The sequence below is a fragment of the Ascaphus truei genome, chromosome 3 (assembly GCF_040206685.1).
Source record: "Ascaphus truei isolate aAscTru1 chromosome 3, aAscTru1.hap1, whole genome shotgun sequence".
NCBI lineage: Eukaryota > Metazoa > Chordata > Amphibia > Anura > Ascaphidae > Ascaphus > Ascaphus truei.
Window position 1 is genome coordinate 364,844,899 of NC_134485.1, and position 19,073 is coordinate 364,863,971.

General features: G+C 46.3%; 1 protein-coding gene across 3 annotated transcripts in view; it reads left to right on the top strand.

Moving 5' to 3' along the window:
• The window catches only part of STARD13 (StAR related lipid transfer domain containing 13), a 375,955-nt gene that overhangs the window by 216,030 nt on the left and 140,852 nt on the right, over positions 1-19,073 (top strand). Inside the window, exon 1 of one of the 3 annotated variants that reach the window (XM_075592131.1) lies at positions 17,046-17,421. The exons of the other annotated variants lie outside the window; for them this stretch is intronic. Within the exon in view, the coding sequence (XP_075448246.1) occupies positions 17,256-17,421 (166 nt within the window). The 5' untranslated portion in view covers positions 17,046-17,255. Of the gene's footprint in view, positions 1-17,045; positions 17,422-19,073 lie in introns of those variants that run through there. 3 annotated transcript variants of the gene reach the window in all.

The following is a 19,073-nucleotide window of genomic DNA, read 5'->3' on the forward strand; positions in this document are numbered from 1 at the left end:
GCTGGCTAAACCATACCCAAACCGTAAGAGTCTTTTTAAGCAGTCATGCAAACAAATGAAAGAACTCTTACTTTGGCTGCAGTAAGTAGTGTGCTGTATCCTTCTGGCTAGCAGCACATCTATCCATGTGCTCTCATCTGAGACAGGCAGCTACTGCTGGTTACAAGATCCTTATCTACCTTGCTGGCTCTCAGGTGTCAGCTTACATCATGATTAGCTAGCTTCCACCTGAGTTAACCCTTATGAGTGCTGGATGAAGCACTCAGACATATGTTTCCCAGGCATAACTGATAGGGGTTGACTTCACTCTGTCACACCCCCCTATAAAAGGGCAGTACAGTGAGAGAAAACCGGTTGCTACATTTTTTGAATCCCACCACTGCCTACCCCATATGCTGGATAGAGGTGACACAACTGTAGCTATACCTGCAGTTAACCCTCTATTGCCCTTAAGTAAAGTAGTATTCCCACTGGTGCTAAATATGTATGGGGTGTGTATATGATGTATGTGTGTATGGGTGTGTGTATAATTTATGTATGGGAGTGTGTTTATGTTTTGGGGTATATGTATATCTGGTGTGTGTGTGTACAGACTGTCCGCACCCTTGTCCCTGCTAAACAACCAAGGGACAGTACAGGATTCTGGCCTGTGTGCCAGGACAGCTGCCAGCGTTGTTTTAAAACTGAAATTGTGTTGTATTGAAGAAGCAAAGTTGTAATATGATGCATCATGAGAATCAAACTAAAAAAGGTTTTGGCAAAAACAAATTTGATGCACAATGAATTTATTCATGAGTTTTTTATTATAAGAATGCATTCTCTACACCTAACAATCCCACTAGATGGCACTGTGTATAAAAAGTTAATGTAGAGATAAATATATCACTTGTGAGCACATTCAACCTCAGACAGGTCTGTAGCTCTGCTTTTCACCATTATCTCTTAGCATACAATGCTTAGGCTGCGTCCATAGTACTGTAGATCCAACGGCGCGAGTGATGTCAATCGCACCGAATAGAAACAAATGGATGCCAATGTGCTTGTGCATAGATCGCGCACGTGCACGAACGTGACGGGCGACCGGACCTTCATGCGACAAACTGGTTTGAATTTGCCGCGCAACGGCCCGGTAACGTGCGCGGTTCAGCCAATGAGGGCGAACCGCTCACGTGACTTCACGGGCATGCCCCTCGCCACTCCCCCATCGCGCAACCCTGCAGGACACAGATCGCGGGAAGTACAGGCGTGCACAAAGCCACACGTGTGGTCGTGAACGCGCACTAGTACTATGTACACAGCCTTACACTGCAGCCAGGGCTTCTAGGAAATGACACAAATGAGCACACAGTGACACCTGGTGCTTCTTACCCATTATGGACCGCCAGGGCCGCGACATGGGGGTGTGTAGGGGCGGCCTCAGCTCTCCCCAGCTCCTGCAGGCCTCCTGCCTTTCTCTTCCCCTACTCTTTCGCTGAACTTCTGGCTGGGCCCAGCTTCCGGCCAGGGTTGCCACCTTCTACCGAAGGCTAACCCTGAGATAACATTTTTACATTTATCTCTTACCTCCGGGTAGTGGCGTCTCACGGCATCCTTCCGTCATCCTCCCGGCATCTCCCCCCAGCAACTGCTGTCAATGTGGCTGTGCAGCGCCAAATGGTGCTGCATTGTCATGGCAATGGGATGCTACGTGATGTCACGTGCCGTCAAGTTGCCATGACAACGGGGTGTCTCATGGCATCGATGCATCATGTGACGTCACGTTGTCATGGCAACACGGCACCGCATGACGTTGCACAGCCATATTGACAGCAGTTGCAGGGGCGAGCTACCGAGAGGACGCCACTACCCAGAGGTTTACAAGGGAAACCTGTATCCCGGAGATACGTGGCCAAAACCAGTAGTCTCCGGGTCAAACTCAGAGTGGTGGCAACCCTGCTTATGGTGCGCACCGGCGGAAGAGAGACCCGGCATGGGCGAGAGAGCCAGGCACGCAGCTCGAGAGAAACCCAGTCTGGGAGAGAGACCCGCAGGAGCTGGGGAGAGCCGGGACCCATCGGCCCCAGACCACCAGCAAGGTGTGTGTGTCTTGCATTTTGTGTGTGTTGCATTTTGTGTGTGTGGGAGGGGGGGAATTATTGTGGGGGGTATTGTGTGGATATTGAGGGGGGGTGTGAACAATGGGGAAGTGGGGAATGAGTGTGCGGCAGGGGGGGGATTGAGGGTGCGGGATTGAATGAGAGGGGGTAATTAAGTGATAGTGGAGGTGGGGAAGGGGAGAAAGTTCGATAAATAGACGGGGAGAGGGGGAGAATAGAGGAGGTGACTCACGAGGGTGTTTAAGGACGGCACGTGGGGGGGTGGGCCTTAGTCAAAACTCTAGTCCTGGGCCCCAGGAAATCTGTCAGCAGCTCTCTGGACCCCTATAAGCTTATGCCTGCCGTATTACACAGCTTTTCAGCCCAGCCTGGGTTAAAGAAGTGCATAGCCAGTAACCCCCACAGACAGCTGTTTCGACCTTTTGGGTCTCATCAGTGGATGGTTATACTGGCTTTGCAATATGAAGCTGAAATAGGTTTCAAAGGAAAAAAATGGTGATAATAGCGTTAAGAACTAAACAATACTTATTGGTGTACAAACACTTGAAATACCTTAAAATAATAAGGCAAGGCTGCCAAGAGATGCTGACCCAAAAACAAAGTCAGTCGTAATACACAAAAAAACAAATACAAACCGGTGCCTAAAATTGTCCAAAGATAGTCTATTGGGGATCCAATTGGACCGGGACACACAGATCCACTTCCAGTCTTGTGCTTCCAATGTTGTGACCACGACCGGATAAGACGTGATATGTGGAATCAAGCAGAAAAATAAATCGTAGTGCAAACTGTTACCCAAAGGGACATACAGTACAAACACTAAACCAACAACAGATGAAACATAGTGCAAACTGCTACTATCAGGGACATGACAGTACAAACACTAAACAAACAACAAAGACAGATACTGTACAGGCAAGGCTGACTAAATGAAAGAGCTAATTTTAATACAACAGATAATTTAAAATGCAGTTGAGAACACAACAGCAGGCAGCTGGTCCGGTTATTCTAAAACCAAAATCCTAGTCACAACAAGTCAGGAGTAAATGTGCGGTGGATTATGGACATGAGAATGCAGCAGCTTGTCCACCAGTGGCGTCGGGCTGATTTGGAATCATTCCCTGATGAAGTGCGCATGCGCACAAAACGCGTTGGATTTTACTCCCTGAGCTTCCGTCACGAACACTTGCAGGCTGCGTGCCACCCGCATCCGGTTTGTAGCAGTGAGAGAAGGATCTGCCCCCAAGCACACCCCCAGCGACGGACGATCGAACAAGTAGGTGTTGCAGCGTCGAAGCTGCTTCCAAATCAGCCCGATGGCACTGGTGGACAAGCTGCTGCATTCTCATGTCCATAATCCACCGCGCATTTACTCCTGACTTGTCGTGACTAGGATTTTGGTTTTAGAATAACCGGACCAGCTGCCTGCTGTTGTGTTCTCAACTGCATTTTAAATTATCTGTTGTATTAAAATTAGCTCTTTCATTTAGTCAGCCTTGCCTGTACAGTATCTGTCTTTGTTGTTTGTTTAGTGTTTGTACTGTCATGTCCCTGATAGTAGCAGTTTGCACTATGTTTCATCTGTTGTTGGTTTAGTGTTTGTACTGTATGTCCCTTTGGGTAACAGTTTGCACTATGATTTATTGAAGTGAAACTTCTTTAGTGGCACCTAGTTCTGATGGAGCAAAACTGGATAGATGGAGATGAAATATGAAACGGAAGTGACGTCATGTAATGGCTGCCGCTCCCCCCACACAACCTCTGTCACATGCTGCGGCGCGCCGCTCCTAACGGCCACTGCTCCCCCTCACACGGCTGCTGACATATGCGGCAGCGGTGGCGATAGCCGCCGGCGCCGCTCCTAACGGCTGCCGTTCCCCGTCTGCTGCCCGTGCCCGCTGCCATGCCGCGCATGCGCAGTTGTGATTGCGCCGCTGACAGACGCCACACATGCGCAGAAGCGGCGGGCAGCGGCACTGTTCCCTCCCCCACACGCACGCTGCCATGCCGCACTGCACCCTGCCACCCACAAACAGCGACCCGCAGGCACCTGCACAGACATGACAGGCAGCTGCCGGTGCGGCTGGGACAGCAGAGACCACCCGACCGGGACAGCCCCTTTCCTAACCCGAATGGGACCTCCCTCTGACCTCTAAAGCTCCACCAGACACCCAGCAGCTATCGCAACATGACTCCTCCTCCTCACCGTTGACCCCTCCATAAGGAGGTCGGAGATAGTTGGTGGGTGAGACCCAGAGGTACAACCTTCCCCCACCCCTCTCCCCCCCCAATTACCCCCTCTATTCCTCCCCCAATTACCCCCTCTATTCACCCCCCACACCCCCCTACCGGCATTATGGTGTTCCTCCCCGGGGGGGGGGGGGCAGCTACAGTCACACATGGGCCTCCTCGCCGTTCTCCCTGCCCTGATCCCCGGCACTGCGGGGCAACACAACCTGTGCCCATCCCTCCTCCTACCACACTGAGGACTCTACAGCGCGCAGTCCTGCCTGCTCTGCCGCCGTGATCGCAGGTGCAGGGGGTGATCGGAGGTGCAGGGGGTGAGGGGAGGTGAAGGGGGGTGATGTGAGGAGGTGAAGGGGGGTGATGTGAGGTGCAGGGGGGTGATGTGAGGGTGATGTGAGGTGAGGTGTAGGGGGGTGATGTGAGGTGCAGGGGGGTGATGTGAGGTGCAGGGGGGGTGATGTGAGGTGCAGGGGGGTGATGTGAGGTGCAGGGGGGTGGTGAGGTGCAGGGGGGTGATGTGAGGTGCAGGGGGGTGATGCGAGGTGCAGGGGGGTGATGCGAGGTGCAGGGGGGTGATGCGAGGTGCAGGGGGTGATGCGAGGTGCAGGGGGGTGATGCGAGGTGCAGGGGGATATGCGAGGTGCAGGGGCATATGCGAGGTGCAGGGGCATATGCGAGGTGCAGGGGGATATGCGAGGTGCAGGGGGATATGCGAGGTGCAGGGGGATATGCGAGGTGCAGGGGCATATGCGAGGTGCAGGGGCATATGCGAGGTGCAGGGGCATATGCGAAGTGCAGGAGGGGTGCGCATACATCACACACACACACACACTGTCACATGTACGCACACAGAGTCACACGCACACACACATAGTCACACGCACACACACACAGTCACACGCACACACACACAGTCACACGCACACACACAGTCACACGCACACACACACAGTCACACGCACACACACACACAGTCACATGCACACCCACAGTCACACGCACACACACACAGTCACACGCACACCCACAGTCACACGCACACACACACAGTCACAAGCACACACACACAGTCACACGCACACACACAGTCACACGCACGAGGAATTCACGCTTAGAGCAAATAGCAAATACAGGGGATGTGAGCCGAGCACGCACGTTCTAAGTCCAAATTTATTTGCGTTTTGTCAATGAAATTGTATTTTGATTTTTAATTAAAACATCACAAACACAATTTCTGTGACAAAAGTCAAAGAAGTTTCACTTACTATGCGCGTGCACAGCACACACAGCTTTTTTTTCTGCTTGATTCCACATATCATGTCTTATCCGGTCGTGGTAACAACATTGGAAGCACAAGACCGGAAGTGGATCTGTGTGTCCCGGTCCAATTGGATCCCCAATAGACTATCTTTGGACAATTTTAGGCACTGGTTTGTATTTGTTTTTTTGTGAAATAGGTTTCAAACACACATTATAAATGTATGCAAAGAGATAATGGGGAAAGGCAGAGCTGCAGACCTGTCTGAGCGTGAATGTGATCACACGTGATATTTGTATTTGCTGTATGCTGTACGGTGGAGGATTTTTGTCACTTTTTAATCCACCATAATTTATATCATGTGTGGTTGAAACCTATTCCAGCTTCAGATTGCAAAGCCAGTATAACCATCCTTTTCTGTGTTTTTTTTATAGCATGGAAGCAGGAGGTCTCCTGAGTTGAACTGCGTTAATTTCAGCTCAGGGGTCCCCATGCTTCCCGAGATACGTACCTCGGAACAGGGGTACCGGTAGCAACTCCGGCTTGGCTAGTTGGGTTTATCGAAATGGCGTCTTAAATGTCCCACGTCACACGGGCCAATAGGAAGCCGTGATCGCTTGTGGCTTCCCATTTGCCCATGTGAAGCGGGACATTTAAACTGCAAAGAGATACTGGCACCCCCTCCTGAGATAAGTATCTCGGGAAGCAGGGGGTCCCCGGAGCTAAAATTAACACAGTTCAGCTCCGGAGTCTCCCTGCTTTAAAACTACTATATGTATACTGTATGTCTGTGTGTGTCACCAGTTCTGCTACTTTAAATCTTGCCCAAAATAACCATAGTTCATATACAAAAAAAAAAAAAAAAAGTGACAATTCAAACAAGTTAAACATACAAATAATGGAAAAAAAAGTAGATCGACCAACTAAGTAATCACAGTTAATTGACAACTCTGTAACGAAACCACTAATGTCAAATAAATATAGAAAAAGACAAAAAGTATTCAATAATCAGCAAAAATAAATAAAAAATAAAGGACTAAAATACAAATATACAGTATAAAGATTTAAGTAAAAATGCAGAAAGGTAAAAAGGGCGTGAACTGAAGAAACCGTAGAGTGAAAATCCCATTTGTAAAAATGATATTAAATCAGGATGGTGAGAGGCAATATGCAGGTTTAGATCATCTACAAAAGGGTACAAACATATGTCATAATATATACAGTACAACAAAATATTTTTGAAGACACAGATAAGTATAGCGGACATTCTGTAGTACAGTGAAAGCACAAAACATTTTGTTTCCGTATCCTGATAGAGTATACATCATTATTGTATGCTCTACATGTATAAATAAAATGAAACCAAGGACAAGCGAAAGGTTCAGAAGGCCTATCATAGAAGTTTGAGATTTTCAAGAAAACTTCCCATGTGACCAGTAATGTGAAGGCCCTTGGGTTGCAAAGTCACCAACGTATCCAAGATACTTCTCGCCTCATAAGTGTAATGAAAGGTTTCCCCCCCCCATGGCGAGTGTGTAACCTGCTCTATAAACACACAGTTTAGACTTGCCACTGTGTGCCCAAAGAACAAACAAATGCCTTGCCACAGGTTGGTGAAAAAAGCTGCCATGGAAAGCTGCACTAATGCTGGAGTTGTGTAAAGACAGTCTCGTTAGGTCTGTCGGTTTTGTAATCCGCATGGGCACTTGACAATGTATACAGTGCCTCTGTCTAATCTCCTATCTCTTGCCACCATGTAGGTGCAGCTAACAATCAAAATGTTACAGGTCACTCAAAAAAACATTGAAGTACTCCGGGTTTCAAAGAAAAAAGTTTGTTATCCTGCGTGGTGTCAGCAGGAATCGACGTATCTCCCTGTTTTATACCCAAACATGGGTTTTCTTTTGAAGTTTAGTTTCTAAACAATTCTCTTTGGCAAGTATCTCCTAATGTTTGTACAGTATATATCTTGTTTAATTTGGGGGGAAACCGTAGAGACCTTATTGCATATAAATAATTTATTAATTCTGGGTTACGTATTAGTTTGAGTCAATAAACTTGGAACGATCCAGATTTTTCTCTTTTTTGATAGAGCTCCCTACTCCCTGGGGGCAGGGCTGCGCGTGCAGAGACAACAGCCACAATCGGCGGTCTGTAGGGGAGAGTGTGGGGGATAGGGCCATGATGGGGGTGTGGCCATGATGGGGCATATCTGCCCTGCCATTGGCTGCGTGCGGCCACTGGACCGCGTTGCGGCACATGAAGACAAAATTCTTGTCTTCCCTGCAAGTGTACGCGTCACAGTGCTTTGCGCACCCACTCACACACAGCCACTGGGGCCTGCCCCATAGAGGGTGTGTTCTGTGGTTTGTGGTGCCCACGCTCCGCCGTGAACTTCGGGGACACAGCCTAAACCATCAGACCGTACTACAAAGTATCTGTACTATCTCTGACTTGCTGTACAACTACCATACCTGAAGAAGGACCCTGTGCGGTTCTAAATCTTGTATACTGTATACCATTTTTAGTTCCAATAAAAGGAATCATAAAAACAACAAAACAGGCAGCGCTACCCACAATAGTATGACAGAGTATATATTACCTTATGTATAAATGACCAAACATGCATAAGGGGCTGCCCAAGATACAAAAAACTGACCCCCTGGTCAGAACTATAGTATGGAAAGGGAAAGTATCCACTGGCGCCAAATAAGATATATACTGCAAAAGGATATATGAAAACCAAGCCTGTTGGCTGTAGACACGTAGCTCCTCACGTTGTGCTTAAAGAAAAAGAAAAAGCACAACACATAGCGTAATACTGTGACTATAAACGGACAACACTTAACAACATGTAACAGCTGAAAAATAAATTGGTGAAATCTCAATATTAAAACATTTAATAACAATCATAAATAATATATATTGCACATGGACATTTAATAAACAAATATTGCGATAAAAATAGAAGCACTCTCCACCGCCGACGGAGATAGTAGCAATGCCTACTCACCAGATGGAGTAAGTAAGTAGGCGGTGGATAATTTTGAGAGTATCCCCTCTCGTTTGTAAAGCTGCTCTCTGCTGGCTGGCGTCTCTGGGACCGTAAGTGTGGAGATCTTGGTACGGTGCCTTCCTCGACTCACTTGGGAAGACGCCCAGGAGGTAGTGAACAGCAACAGCTGATTCAACACGCCGTCGACATCAGCAGGCAAACCGGTTAGCAGCAAACGCAGATTCAACAGCAGCAGCTGATGCAGCACGCCGTCGGTGTCAGCGGGCTGGCTGGTCTGCTGCAAGCGCAGATGGAACTGTGCGTGGGGATACAATCTCCAAAGTGTAGAGTGCTAAAACGCCACAAAAAAACGTCTACAAAAAGTGTAGAGTTCTTCCCTGAGGAAGAAAGCAGAGAGCCTTTCGAAACGCGTAGGGTGGCGTTTTAGCACTCTACACTTTGGAGATTGTATCCCCACGCACAGTTCCATCTGCGCTTGCAGCAGACCAGCCAGCCCGCTGACACCGACGGCATGCTGCATCAGCTGCTGCTGTTGAATCTGCGTTTGCTGCTAACCGGTTTGCCTGCTGATGTCGACGGCGTGTTGAATCAGCTGTTGCTGTTCACTACCTCCTGGGCGTCTTCCCAAGTGAGTCGAGGAAGGCACCGTACCAAGATCTCCACACTTACGGTCCCAGAGACGCCAGCCAGCAGAGAGCAGCTTTACAAACGAGAGGGGATACTCTCAAAATTATCCACCGCCTACTTACTTACTCCATCTGGTGAGTAGGCATTGCTACTATCTCCGTCGGCGGTGGAGAGTGCTTCTATTTTTATCGCAATATTTGTTTATTAAATGTCCATGTGCAATATATATTATTTATGATTGTTATTAAATGTTTTAATATTGAGATTTCACCAATTTATTTTTCAGCTGTTACATGTTGTTAAGTGTTGTCCGTTTATAGTCACAGTATTACGCTATGTGTTGTGCTTTTTCTTTTTCTTTAAGCACAACGTGAGGAGCTACGTGTCTACAGCCAACAGGCTTGGTTTTCATATATCCTTTTGCAGTATATATCTTATTTGGCGCCAGTGGATACTTTCCCTTTCCACAATAAAAGGAATCATACAACCTTTTTTATTTACGTTTCTTTTTTGTCTAAATTTCCAAATCATTATAACGATTATTATATTGTAGATACTGTAAGGTGTTATATGGACTCTCACTTGATTGCAACTGTGATATTACAGTATTAGTAAGTGGGACTGGGACTTTAAGTACCGATGTAGGACAGGTTATTGCACCTGTTATTATCGCATAATGAAGATTACCACTGCCGTGAGTTTTATCGTGTGATTTGCGGTGGCTGCTTTAAAACAGATGAATAGCATTGCACACACACACAAAAAAAACAGAAAGACCAGCGCATCATACAAAATGACACAACATATAGTGCAATACCTCAGTGCTTATCTGCCCATGAAAAAGGGTAATTTAGTTAAACCCTTTGGCCAAAAGGTTATAAGCCTGCAGCCACTTCACGGCATGCCCAATCTGCAGGTCCTAACACTACCTGGCACAATTCTCGTGTACCTCTATTTTCTGCTGGAGGGAGAAATAGCATTGCACAGTTCAGTGCTTTACCGCGTTGTAACTGGGGAAATAACATCTGCTACATCTGTAGCTGGCAACTAACACTCTCCGATATGGATCTTTGACTTGAAGTCAGACAGCGATTAAAACATGAGCAATTATTGAAGTAAAAGAAAAGAAGGGATATTCCTAAAAAAAAAAGTGGTGCTGCAGCGGTTCTCTGTGAAACCATAAGCAATAGTAATTTTTTTACTGAATCTATAAGTACTGTAGTATTTATTTCATACATGGTTAGGGGGGTATATATGGGTGACTGCTGCCCTTTTACCTGAATCTGACACGTATAGGTGGTGTAAGCATTTTAGAATACTTTTTAAAGTTATTTTGTAAACATGGTGAGCTTAGACTTGCCACTGTGTATTTAACAAGAGTTTGCTCAGACCAAAACGTCAGCTGTGTGTTGTGTTGCTTCTAATAGCCTATGATTCAATAAAGATGTTTGTATTGAGTGCCCAGTCCTCCTAGATTGAGCTCTACATCAGCGGTGCGTGAACTTGGGAGGCGGGAGAATTTGTAGGGGGCGGCGCGGGAAGGGGGCTGCAGCTCAAAATGTTTGCGCACCGCTGCCATTACTGTTGGGGAATAGGAGCATTCACCCATCAGCTGGATGGCACTTGATTGACAAACTATGCAACCCTAAAAATGCCATTTGTAATACATTTTCAAATAAACAAAACTAGCCAAATCTTTGCTTTCAGCGTGGTAGATTTGTTTAAGGAATCCAATTAAAAAAGATACTCATCCTATATTTGTATTTACAGTATATTAATCCAGAGGAAGGCAATCAAAACAAAAAACAGTGAAACATTATCCAATGATGTCTAATAGGGGGGGGAAATAAAATTCCTTCCTTACTCCAGTAGTGGAAATCAGATTTCTCATTGGATCAACATCCTTCCCATGTTTATGTATTTGGTATATCCCTGTATAGCTTTCCTGTAGAAAAAGATGTCTAACCTATTCTTAAAGATATAGACTGTATCTGTCATCACATTCTCCATTGGTAATGAATTCCACATTTGAACTGCCCTTACTGTAAAGCAGAGGTGTGCAAAGTGGGGGGGGGGGTGCAAGATTATTTTTGGGGGGGCAGACTTCACCTACCTTTCCTCGATGCCGCATCGCGGCGTCAAATGACGATGGAGAGGGTGCTTGCTACAGTGAATGAGAGATTTTAAGTTGCTCCGCCACAACTTGCATCCAGAACTGCCTGGAGACTCTGGCCTCTCACAGAAGTGGAAACTATGCCAGGGAAGTTATTTTGGTGCCGCCGACACCTAGGCGACTAGGATTCCTTCTGTATTACTCTGAGGGTTGTGACTATGAGCTCTGTTTTGACTTTGTGCTGCGTCGGATGGGTCCGGCTGAAGTAAACACCCATGTATTTGATCTCTGTGTCCTGTCTGGTGCTTGATCCCGTGAAAAAGTCCTGGTCTCCCGGGACACAGAAAATGACACAACAAGGATTATCTTTACCAGGGGCGGAGACCTTTTTACAATCCTGTGAAAAGATGACCTCCAAAAATGTACACAAGTTTGGAAAAGGTTCAGTAAAGGGTGCAGACCAAAAGGCAGCAGTCCAGAAACAGAGCCCATTAACCTTATCCTAGATTATACTTTTTTTTACATGAGAGTTTCCAGTAAGGTCTAAAAACTGAACACATTAAAGGTTCAGATCTCAGCAATAGCAGCAATCTGGATGCAACCAATTGCACATATGCCTCTGATAAGTGCCATTCAGAACATTAAACCTACTGTAGAATCAGAGATCCAATTCCAGCATGGAATTTGAATCTGGTACTAAAAGTTTTGTGATACACCATTTGAACCCTTACAGGAAGCAGACATGAGTAACTTGTCTTTAAAGATGGCGTTCTTAATCGCAGTTATGTCCGTTAAATGAGTGAAATAGAGACCCTTTCCATAAAGGAACCTTATATGGCAATTCACAAAGACAAAGTCGTCCTAAGTCATTTTATCTTCACTTTGTCTGCATCCAAAAAAATTAGAAGGAAAGGAACTTGCAGTACATCCACTGGGTGTGAGAAGATGTTTGATGGAATACCTGCCGAGAACTCAGGAAGTCAGAAACTCTATTCATTTTGTTTTCGGGAGAAACAAAGGAGAGAAGGCTTCCAAAATAATTATTGCAAGATCGATTATACAGACTATAAACTTAGCGTATCAACAATCCAACATGCAGATACCAACAGGCCTAAAAGTCCAGTCTACAAGAGCGGAAGCAACATCCTGGGCATCAGCAGAACAGATCTGCAAAGCGGCTATATGGAAAAATATCCATACCTTTACCAAGCATAAATTGGATGAACAAGATCCCAAGAAACAGTCTTTGGTAGAAAAGTTTTACACTCTGTCATAAATTAATTTCTTGTTTTGTTTCCCTCCCTCGTTATTGCTGTAATAAATTCCATGGCGCTGCCAGATGGACGGAAAGGAAAGATACAATTTAGCTTACTAGAAATGTCATTTCCTTCAGTCCATCAGGCAGCACATAGTTTTCCCTTCCTTCAGATTATGGCTTTAAATACATTTATGTTGAAGGGAACCATAAGTCTCAAATATATTTACCTAACCATGTGTTACTATGAACACTGCACAAGTAAAGGGGGAGGTGCCCTATATAGGTCATGTGCAAGTTTGACTCTGTCCTACCTCAGGAGCTGGAGCCTTTTATTCATGGTGCTGCCTGATGGACTGAAGAAAATACAATTTCCGGTACGTTAAATGTTATCTTTTGTGCCCACAATAAAGCAGAGCCAAGGTCCCTGGACATGCGGAAGCCAAATATTAGTTTTAATTGTATAATGTTAGCACAGATGTAGATACAGCAAGACAATGTCCCCTCTCCTACACCTGAAAAAACAAACGTCTGCGGCACTGGGGACAGTGTCTGCCGCGATCGCGCCGCGGGTGGTCCATGCTTCCAGATCCAAACTCCCGCAGCGTTAATCCACTGAGGTCGCCGGACAGTGAGAGGCCACGACAACACAAACAGTAAGTCTTTCTACATCTGTATCTTGTCCAGTTGGTCACCAATTATCATCACCAGAGATAGAGGAACTCAGTGCTGGCAGTAGAGGCAGCCACCTGCAGTTTGTAACTAACCGTTGTCAGTGTCGAATTGAAAAAAATGCTGCCCTTAGGCACTTACCTGGTGCCGCCCTCCTCCTCCAGCGCCTGCCCATTGCCATGGCAATGTGACGTTTCTGGCCACGCATGCACAGTAGCTGCATGCAGGGCTTGCCAGCCTCTCGTGCGCATACGTGATCTGCACTTGCCAGCCGCACATGCGCGATCTGTGCTTGCCGGCCGCGTATGCATGATCGACACTTGCCGAGCGTGCATGCGCACGAGCGGCTGGCAAGTGCCGATCGCGCATGCGCCTGCGGAAACTGCCGATCGCACATGCCGACCCAAAATTTGGCCACCTTAGGCCCAGGCCTAATTGGAAATCCGCCACTTTCCGTGGTAGCAAAAAGGTAAAAAAAAACAATAACCTGAACAAAGCTAATATTTTTACACTGATTAAATAGGACTGCAATAAAAGTTTATATTTAGCGAACAACCCACTAGATGTGAAAAATAATTGATACAAAAAAAAAAACAAGTTAAAACTATATTTGGATGGCACGTAAATGAGCACCAGTCAGGAAATGAGCATGGATAGATCAGTGACTCAGTTATGATTCAGCTATTCAAAAATGTAGTCCACCTAATGCTTTATTCTTATAGCACAACATAGTTAGTTTATAAATGTATGGAACTGTAACATGGAACTGTAACATGGAACCATATACATATTCAGCAATAACTAAAATCAACTCATAATAGTCAACATAGCAAATGAGTTTGCGAAACGCGTAGAGTTTGTTCCCCAAGTAAAGCCCAGAAGGAACCGGCCAGTGACGTCATTGCCTGTGACGTCTTCTGAAGCGTCCATGACCACTGCTGTGGAACGCGGAAGAAAAAACCCCTGCCGGTTGCTGTGAGTGCAGCAGCAGCTGATGCGGGAAGCCTCCATCCGAAAACCCACACCCGGTCGCTGGTATCCACGAGGGCGGACTTCGTACCATGTACATTTATATGGGGGCTACATGTGAGTGGTCATTTGCAATTCTATTTTAAGTTAACAATACATTGTTACTCGCTACACTAAAGTCCGTTTCCTCTGTTTGTGTACTTTGTTATTTTACACGTCCATCTGAACCTCGGAGGTGACCAGAGGGCTGACACTACTGTCAAGCATTTCACCTTACCAACACCACAGGGTTACCCCAGAGGGGTGTACACCTAGTACCCATATTTCCTCGATTCTAAGACACACATTTTTTCCCATTTACACATGTGTGAAATTGGGATGCGTCTTAGAATCGATGTTTTAATAAATAAATAAAACTTCTAGAGGGCGCTTACAAAAAGCTGGTGTCATTGGCGGCTGGTTGAAGTGGTGGTTGCTTCTCCCATTGCCCCCCAGCGTGACTGTCGGCAGTGCGGCTAGGCTCCAGCCCGACTATAAGCTGGCCGATGCAGCTGCAGAAGTGCCGCCTCCATCTCCCATTCCCCTTCCCCTCCCCCTGGCGCACCCATCACCTTGGCAGTGCAGCGTCAGAGGTGCCGGCTGCCTCTCCCATCCACCCCCTGCTCCTGGGCGACCATTAGCTGGGCGGTGCAGCTGCAGACCATTTCCTTGGCAGTGCAGCGGTAGAGGTGCCGGCTGCCTCTCCCATCCACCACCCCTCCCCCCCCCCTGGCGCGACCATTACCTTGGAAGTGCAGCGATAGAGGTGACATCTGTCTCTCCCATAACCCCACCCCTCCCGCTCCCGGGGAACCGTAAGCTGGGCGGTGCAGCTGCAGAGGTGCTGCCGCCGGCCTCTCCCATCCCTCCCCGGGTGACCATCAGCTGTCTGGGTGTGTGTCTGTCCCTGTCTCTGTGTCCCTGTCTCTGTGTATGTGTCTGTCTCTGTGTGTGTATGTGTCTGTCTCTGTGTGTGTGTGTGTCCCTCCATTCTCTCCCTCCCCCCTCCCTCCATTCTCTCCCTCCCCCCTCCCTCTATTCTCTCCCTCCCCCCTCCCTCCATTCTCTCCCTCCATTCTCTCCCTCCCCCCTCCCTCATCTCCCTCCCCCCCTCCCTCATCTCCCTCCTCTCCCTCCCCCCCTCCCTCCTCTCCCTCCCCCCTCCCTCCATTCTCTCCCTCCCCCCTCCCTCCATTCTCTCCACCCCCCTCCTTCCATTATCTCCCTCCCCCCTCCCTCCATTCTCTCCCTCCCCCCTCCCTCCATTCTCTCCCTCCCCCTCCCTCTATTCTCTCCCTCCCCCTCCCTCCATTCTCTCCCTCCCTCTATTCTCTCCCTCCCCCTCCCTCCATTCTCTCCCCCCCCTCCCTCCATTCTCTCCCCCCCTCCCTCCATTCTCTCCCTCCCCCTTCCTCTATTCTTCCTCCCCCCCTCCATTCTCCCTCCCCCCCTCCATCCCTCCATTCTCCCTCCCCCCATTCTCTTTCTCCCCCCCCTCCCTCCATTCTCTTTCTTCCCCCCCTCCCTCCATTCTCTCCCTCCATTCTCTCCCTCCCCCTCCCTCAATTCTCTCCCTCCATTCTCTCCCCCCCTCCCTCAATTCTCTCCCTCCCCCCCTCAATTCTCTCCCTCCCCCCCTCCCTCTCCCCATTCTCTCCCTCCCTCTATTCTCTCCCTCCCCCTCCCTCAATTATCTCCCTCCTCCCCTCCCTCCCCCCCTCCCTCCATTCTCTCCCCCTCCCCCCTCTCCCTCCCCCCTTCCTCCATTCTCTCCCTCCTCCCCTCCCTCCCTCCCCCCCTCCCTCCATTCTCTCCGCCCTCCCTCCATTCTCTCCCTCCCCCTCTCCCCCCCTCCCTCCATTCTCTCCCCCCCCTCCATTCTCTCTCCCCCTCCCTCCATTCTCTCCTTCCCCCCTCCCTCCATTCTCTCCCTCCCCCCCTCCATTCTTTCCCTCCCCCCTTCCCTCCTTTGGCGAGTGCTGCTGTACTTATTGGGAATCACTTAAGTTATCTCGCCAAGCGTGGCTACAGCATAAAGTAGCGCAGTCTAGTGTAGACTAGTGTAGTCTAGATAAATGTATGCTATTGTCTGCTATTTAAAAAAAAAATCTGCACATTTAATATAGTGAGTTTTTTCCCCTATATTTTTTTATTAATCCAAGGGTGCGTCTTATAATCGATGGCGTCTTAGAATCGAGGAAATAGGGTAGTTGTTATATTCAATCATTCAATTTATATTTCAAAACAGTGTTGCACTATATATTTCTTTTTGTCCGTTTGTATATCTTACGGTTGGAGAGAAGGGGGACAGGAGAGCTAGAGTAAGGATGAGATGGGAGTTGTACTGTATAAAAGAAAAAATTGTGTGCACACACATACACACACACATATTATTGCTTTCACACATGGCTTCTCCATTTTGGCTTTATTTTGTTAAATAAATCATGACGGTGTAATATGTGTATTATGCCATGTGTTGCTATTCATCTGAGGTTGTAAAAAGGGAACCTTTTTATTGTAGTTTTGATACCGTACTGTAGTTCCAGTTCATGGCAGTTAGAAGAAATTGCACAAATGCTATGCAGTAGAGATTTTAGGGATTTTTCTGTGGCTACGAATAGATGCTCCACATTTCCCTTCTAGCCTCAGATCAGACTGCTCACTGCTTAGTCAGCTCTGAGGTATGTCATTAGAATATGTGCTTTCGCGAGGATTACACATGCCTGAAGAGACTTTGCTTTAACTCTGTGTACTTTCATAACATTTGCTGTCTGTGATTGGTCTCCCTGGGTCATGTGAGAGGCTTGGAATCCTGAGTTGTAGCTACAGTACAGGCACTCCTCTTGTACTTGACGACTTTCCCCTTTTCAGTTCTGCTGCAATATCACTTAAAGTGCATTCTAATCACTGGAAGCTGGAATTAAAACACAGGAGGAAAGAGTAGGCACTTCACAGTGGCAGATATGTGGATGCAGGGACCCTTCACACCAGCACCAGGCTGTAAACGTTTAAATTCCATGACACCTGAAGGCCAGGACTATTATGTATGTTTCGATAAGAAGAGACGATCCCCTTACAGGATGAGCAGAATTCTAGCAAGACAGCGACTTGTGGCTAAAATTCACCAAGGTGAGTTACTGGAGTTCCATAACAAGTTTTTCAACACCTTGTAAGGCTTATAGCGTGACCTATTGTAAGTTTGGTATACATTAAACTGTGCTGTACATATTTTTATTTATTTTTAAGCTATATTCTGCAGAGCTGTATATATATATATATATATATATTTTTTTTTTATTTTTATTTTTTTTAAATATATACACTCCCATTCAAGTCAATGTTAGTCAAAGTAGCATGGTGGTGCGATCAACTGCATTGGAGATGATTGAATAAAAGCATATGAGTCCAGGAATGGAACAGCTTAAAACGTACATATTCTTCTATATCATTTTATGAATATACTAGGACAGTGGCTTTCAAATAAATGTTTGGTTAAGCAACCCTAAGTGAAATTCGGAGGAATCCCCACCCCTCTCTAATAGCGTGACTGTGATGAGATGCATTGCAAATTCTTCTGTATTTGATGCAATTTTCAAATGACCAGAAAATTGCAGGGAACCCTGTAGGGATGTCTGGGGTACATTGTATTTTCTTTCATTTCCTGGTTTCTTCTCATAGGGCAAAAAAATGGCACCAACCATGTACACAGTGCTTTACTATCAAAACATACAACCAAATGTAAAAAATAAAGTATCTATTTTCTGCTAAATATAATATTAATATAAAAGGAGTATTATTATTATCATCGTTTATTTGTGAAGCGCCAACATATTCCGCAGCGCGGAACAATTGGGTACAGAGTGACGTCCTTTGCATAAACAGAGTGACATACAAATACAAACCAGCACAAACAAATGCAGAAGGTAATGAGGGTCCTGCTCCTGAGAGGGGATAAGGGCCAATGTTGAAACAAAAGTTAAAGAGGCTGCTCATTGTGCCATAGGAAGGAGTATGTTCCAGCCGCACAGCTGGATCTAGTAAGGTTTGGGGTGTGGATGCTAAGGAGTGTTAGATAGAGTTGCATATATATTAGTCATATTTATTATTTGTAAGATGCCATTTTAAAATGTTTGATGCCTAAGTAAGTTTGAAATTGAAGCTCTGTCTTTGGAATATAAAATTTAGACATCAGATTTGGCCATATTTACTAAGAAGTGCCATACAGTAATACAGCGTCCTGTGCCAGGAGATACTTCATTTAAGGCATAGCGCTGCTTAGTAAATATAATTTTTTATCGCTTCATGTTTTGGGTTTGTTAGGGGTGCACATAATGGTTGGTACAACAGTTGTTACAGTGATATTTGAATCAGATATCATTCAAACATCTTTAGACTGGTATCCAAGCACTAATATGTATCACAGTGCAGTTTCCCAACACTTCGATGTCCAAATTAAAAGTCCTCTATTACATCATTTAATGGAATGAAAGCTGTTTCACAAAGTGATCAAGTTCCATCTCCCCCATGTCACATTGGGTATATTTACTAAAGGTTCCTGGCTGTAAAACTGGAGAAAAACCAATGGGATTTTTTAGTTATTTATCTATTGCAAGTTCCCCCCCAACCCCCTAGTTTTGCAGCCAGGTGAGTTTAGTAAATAACACCCAATATTAACAATAATAACAACAACAACGTTATTTTATGATTTTATGTAGCGCTTTTCTCCCAATGGGAAAGAGCTTCACAATTACAGTATAGTGTGCGGTACACAGAACATAGCA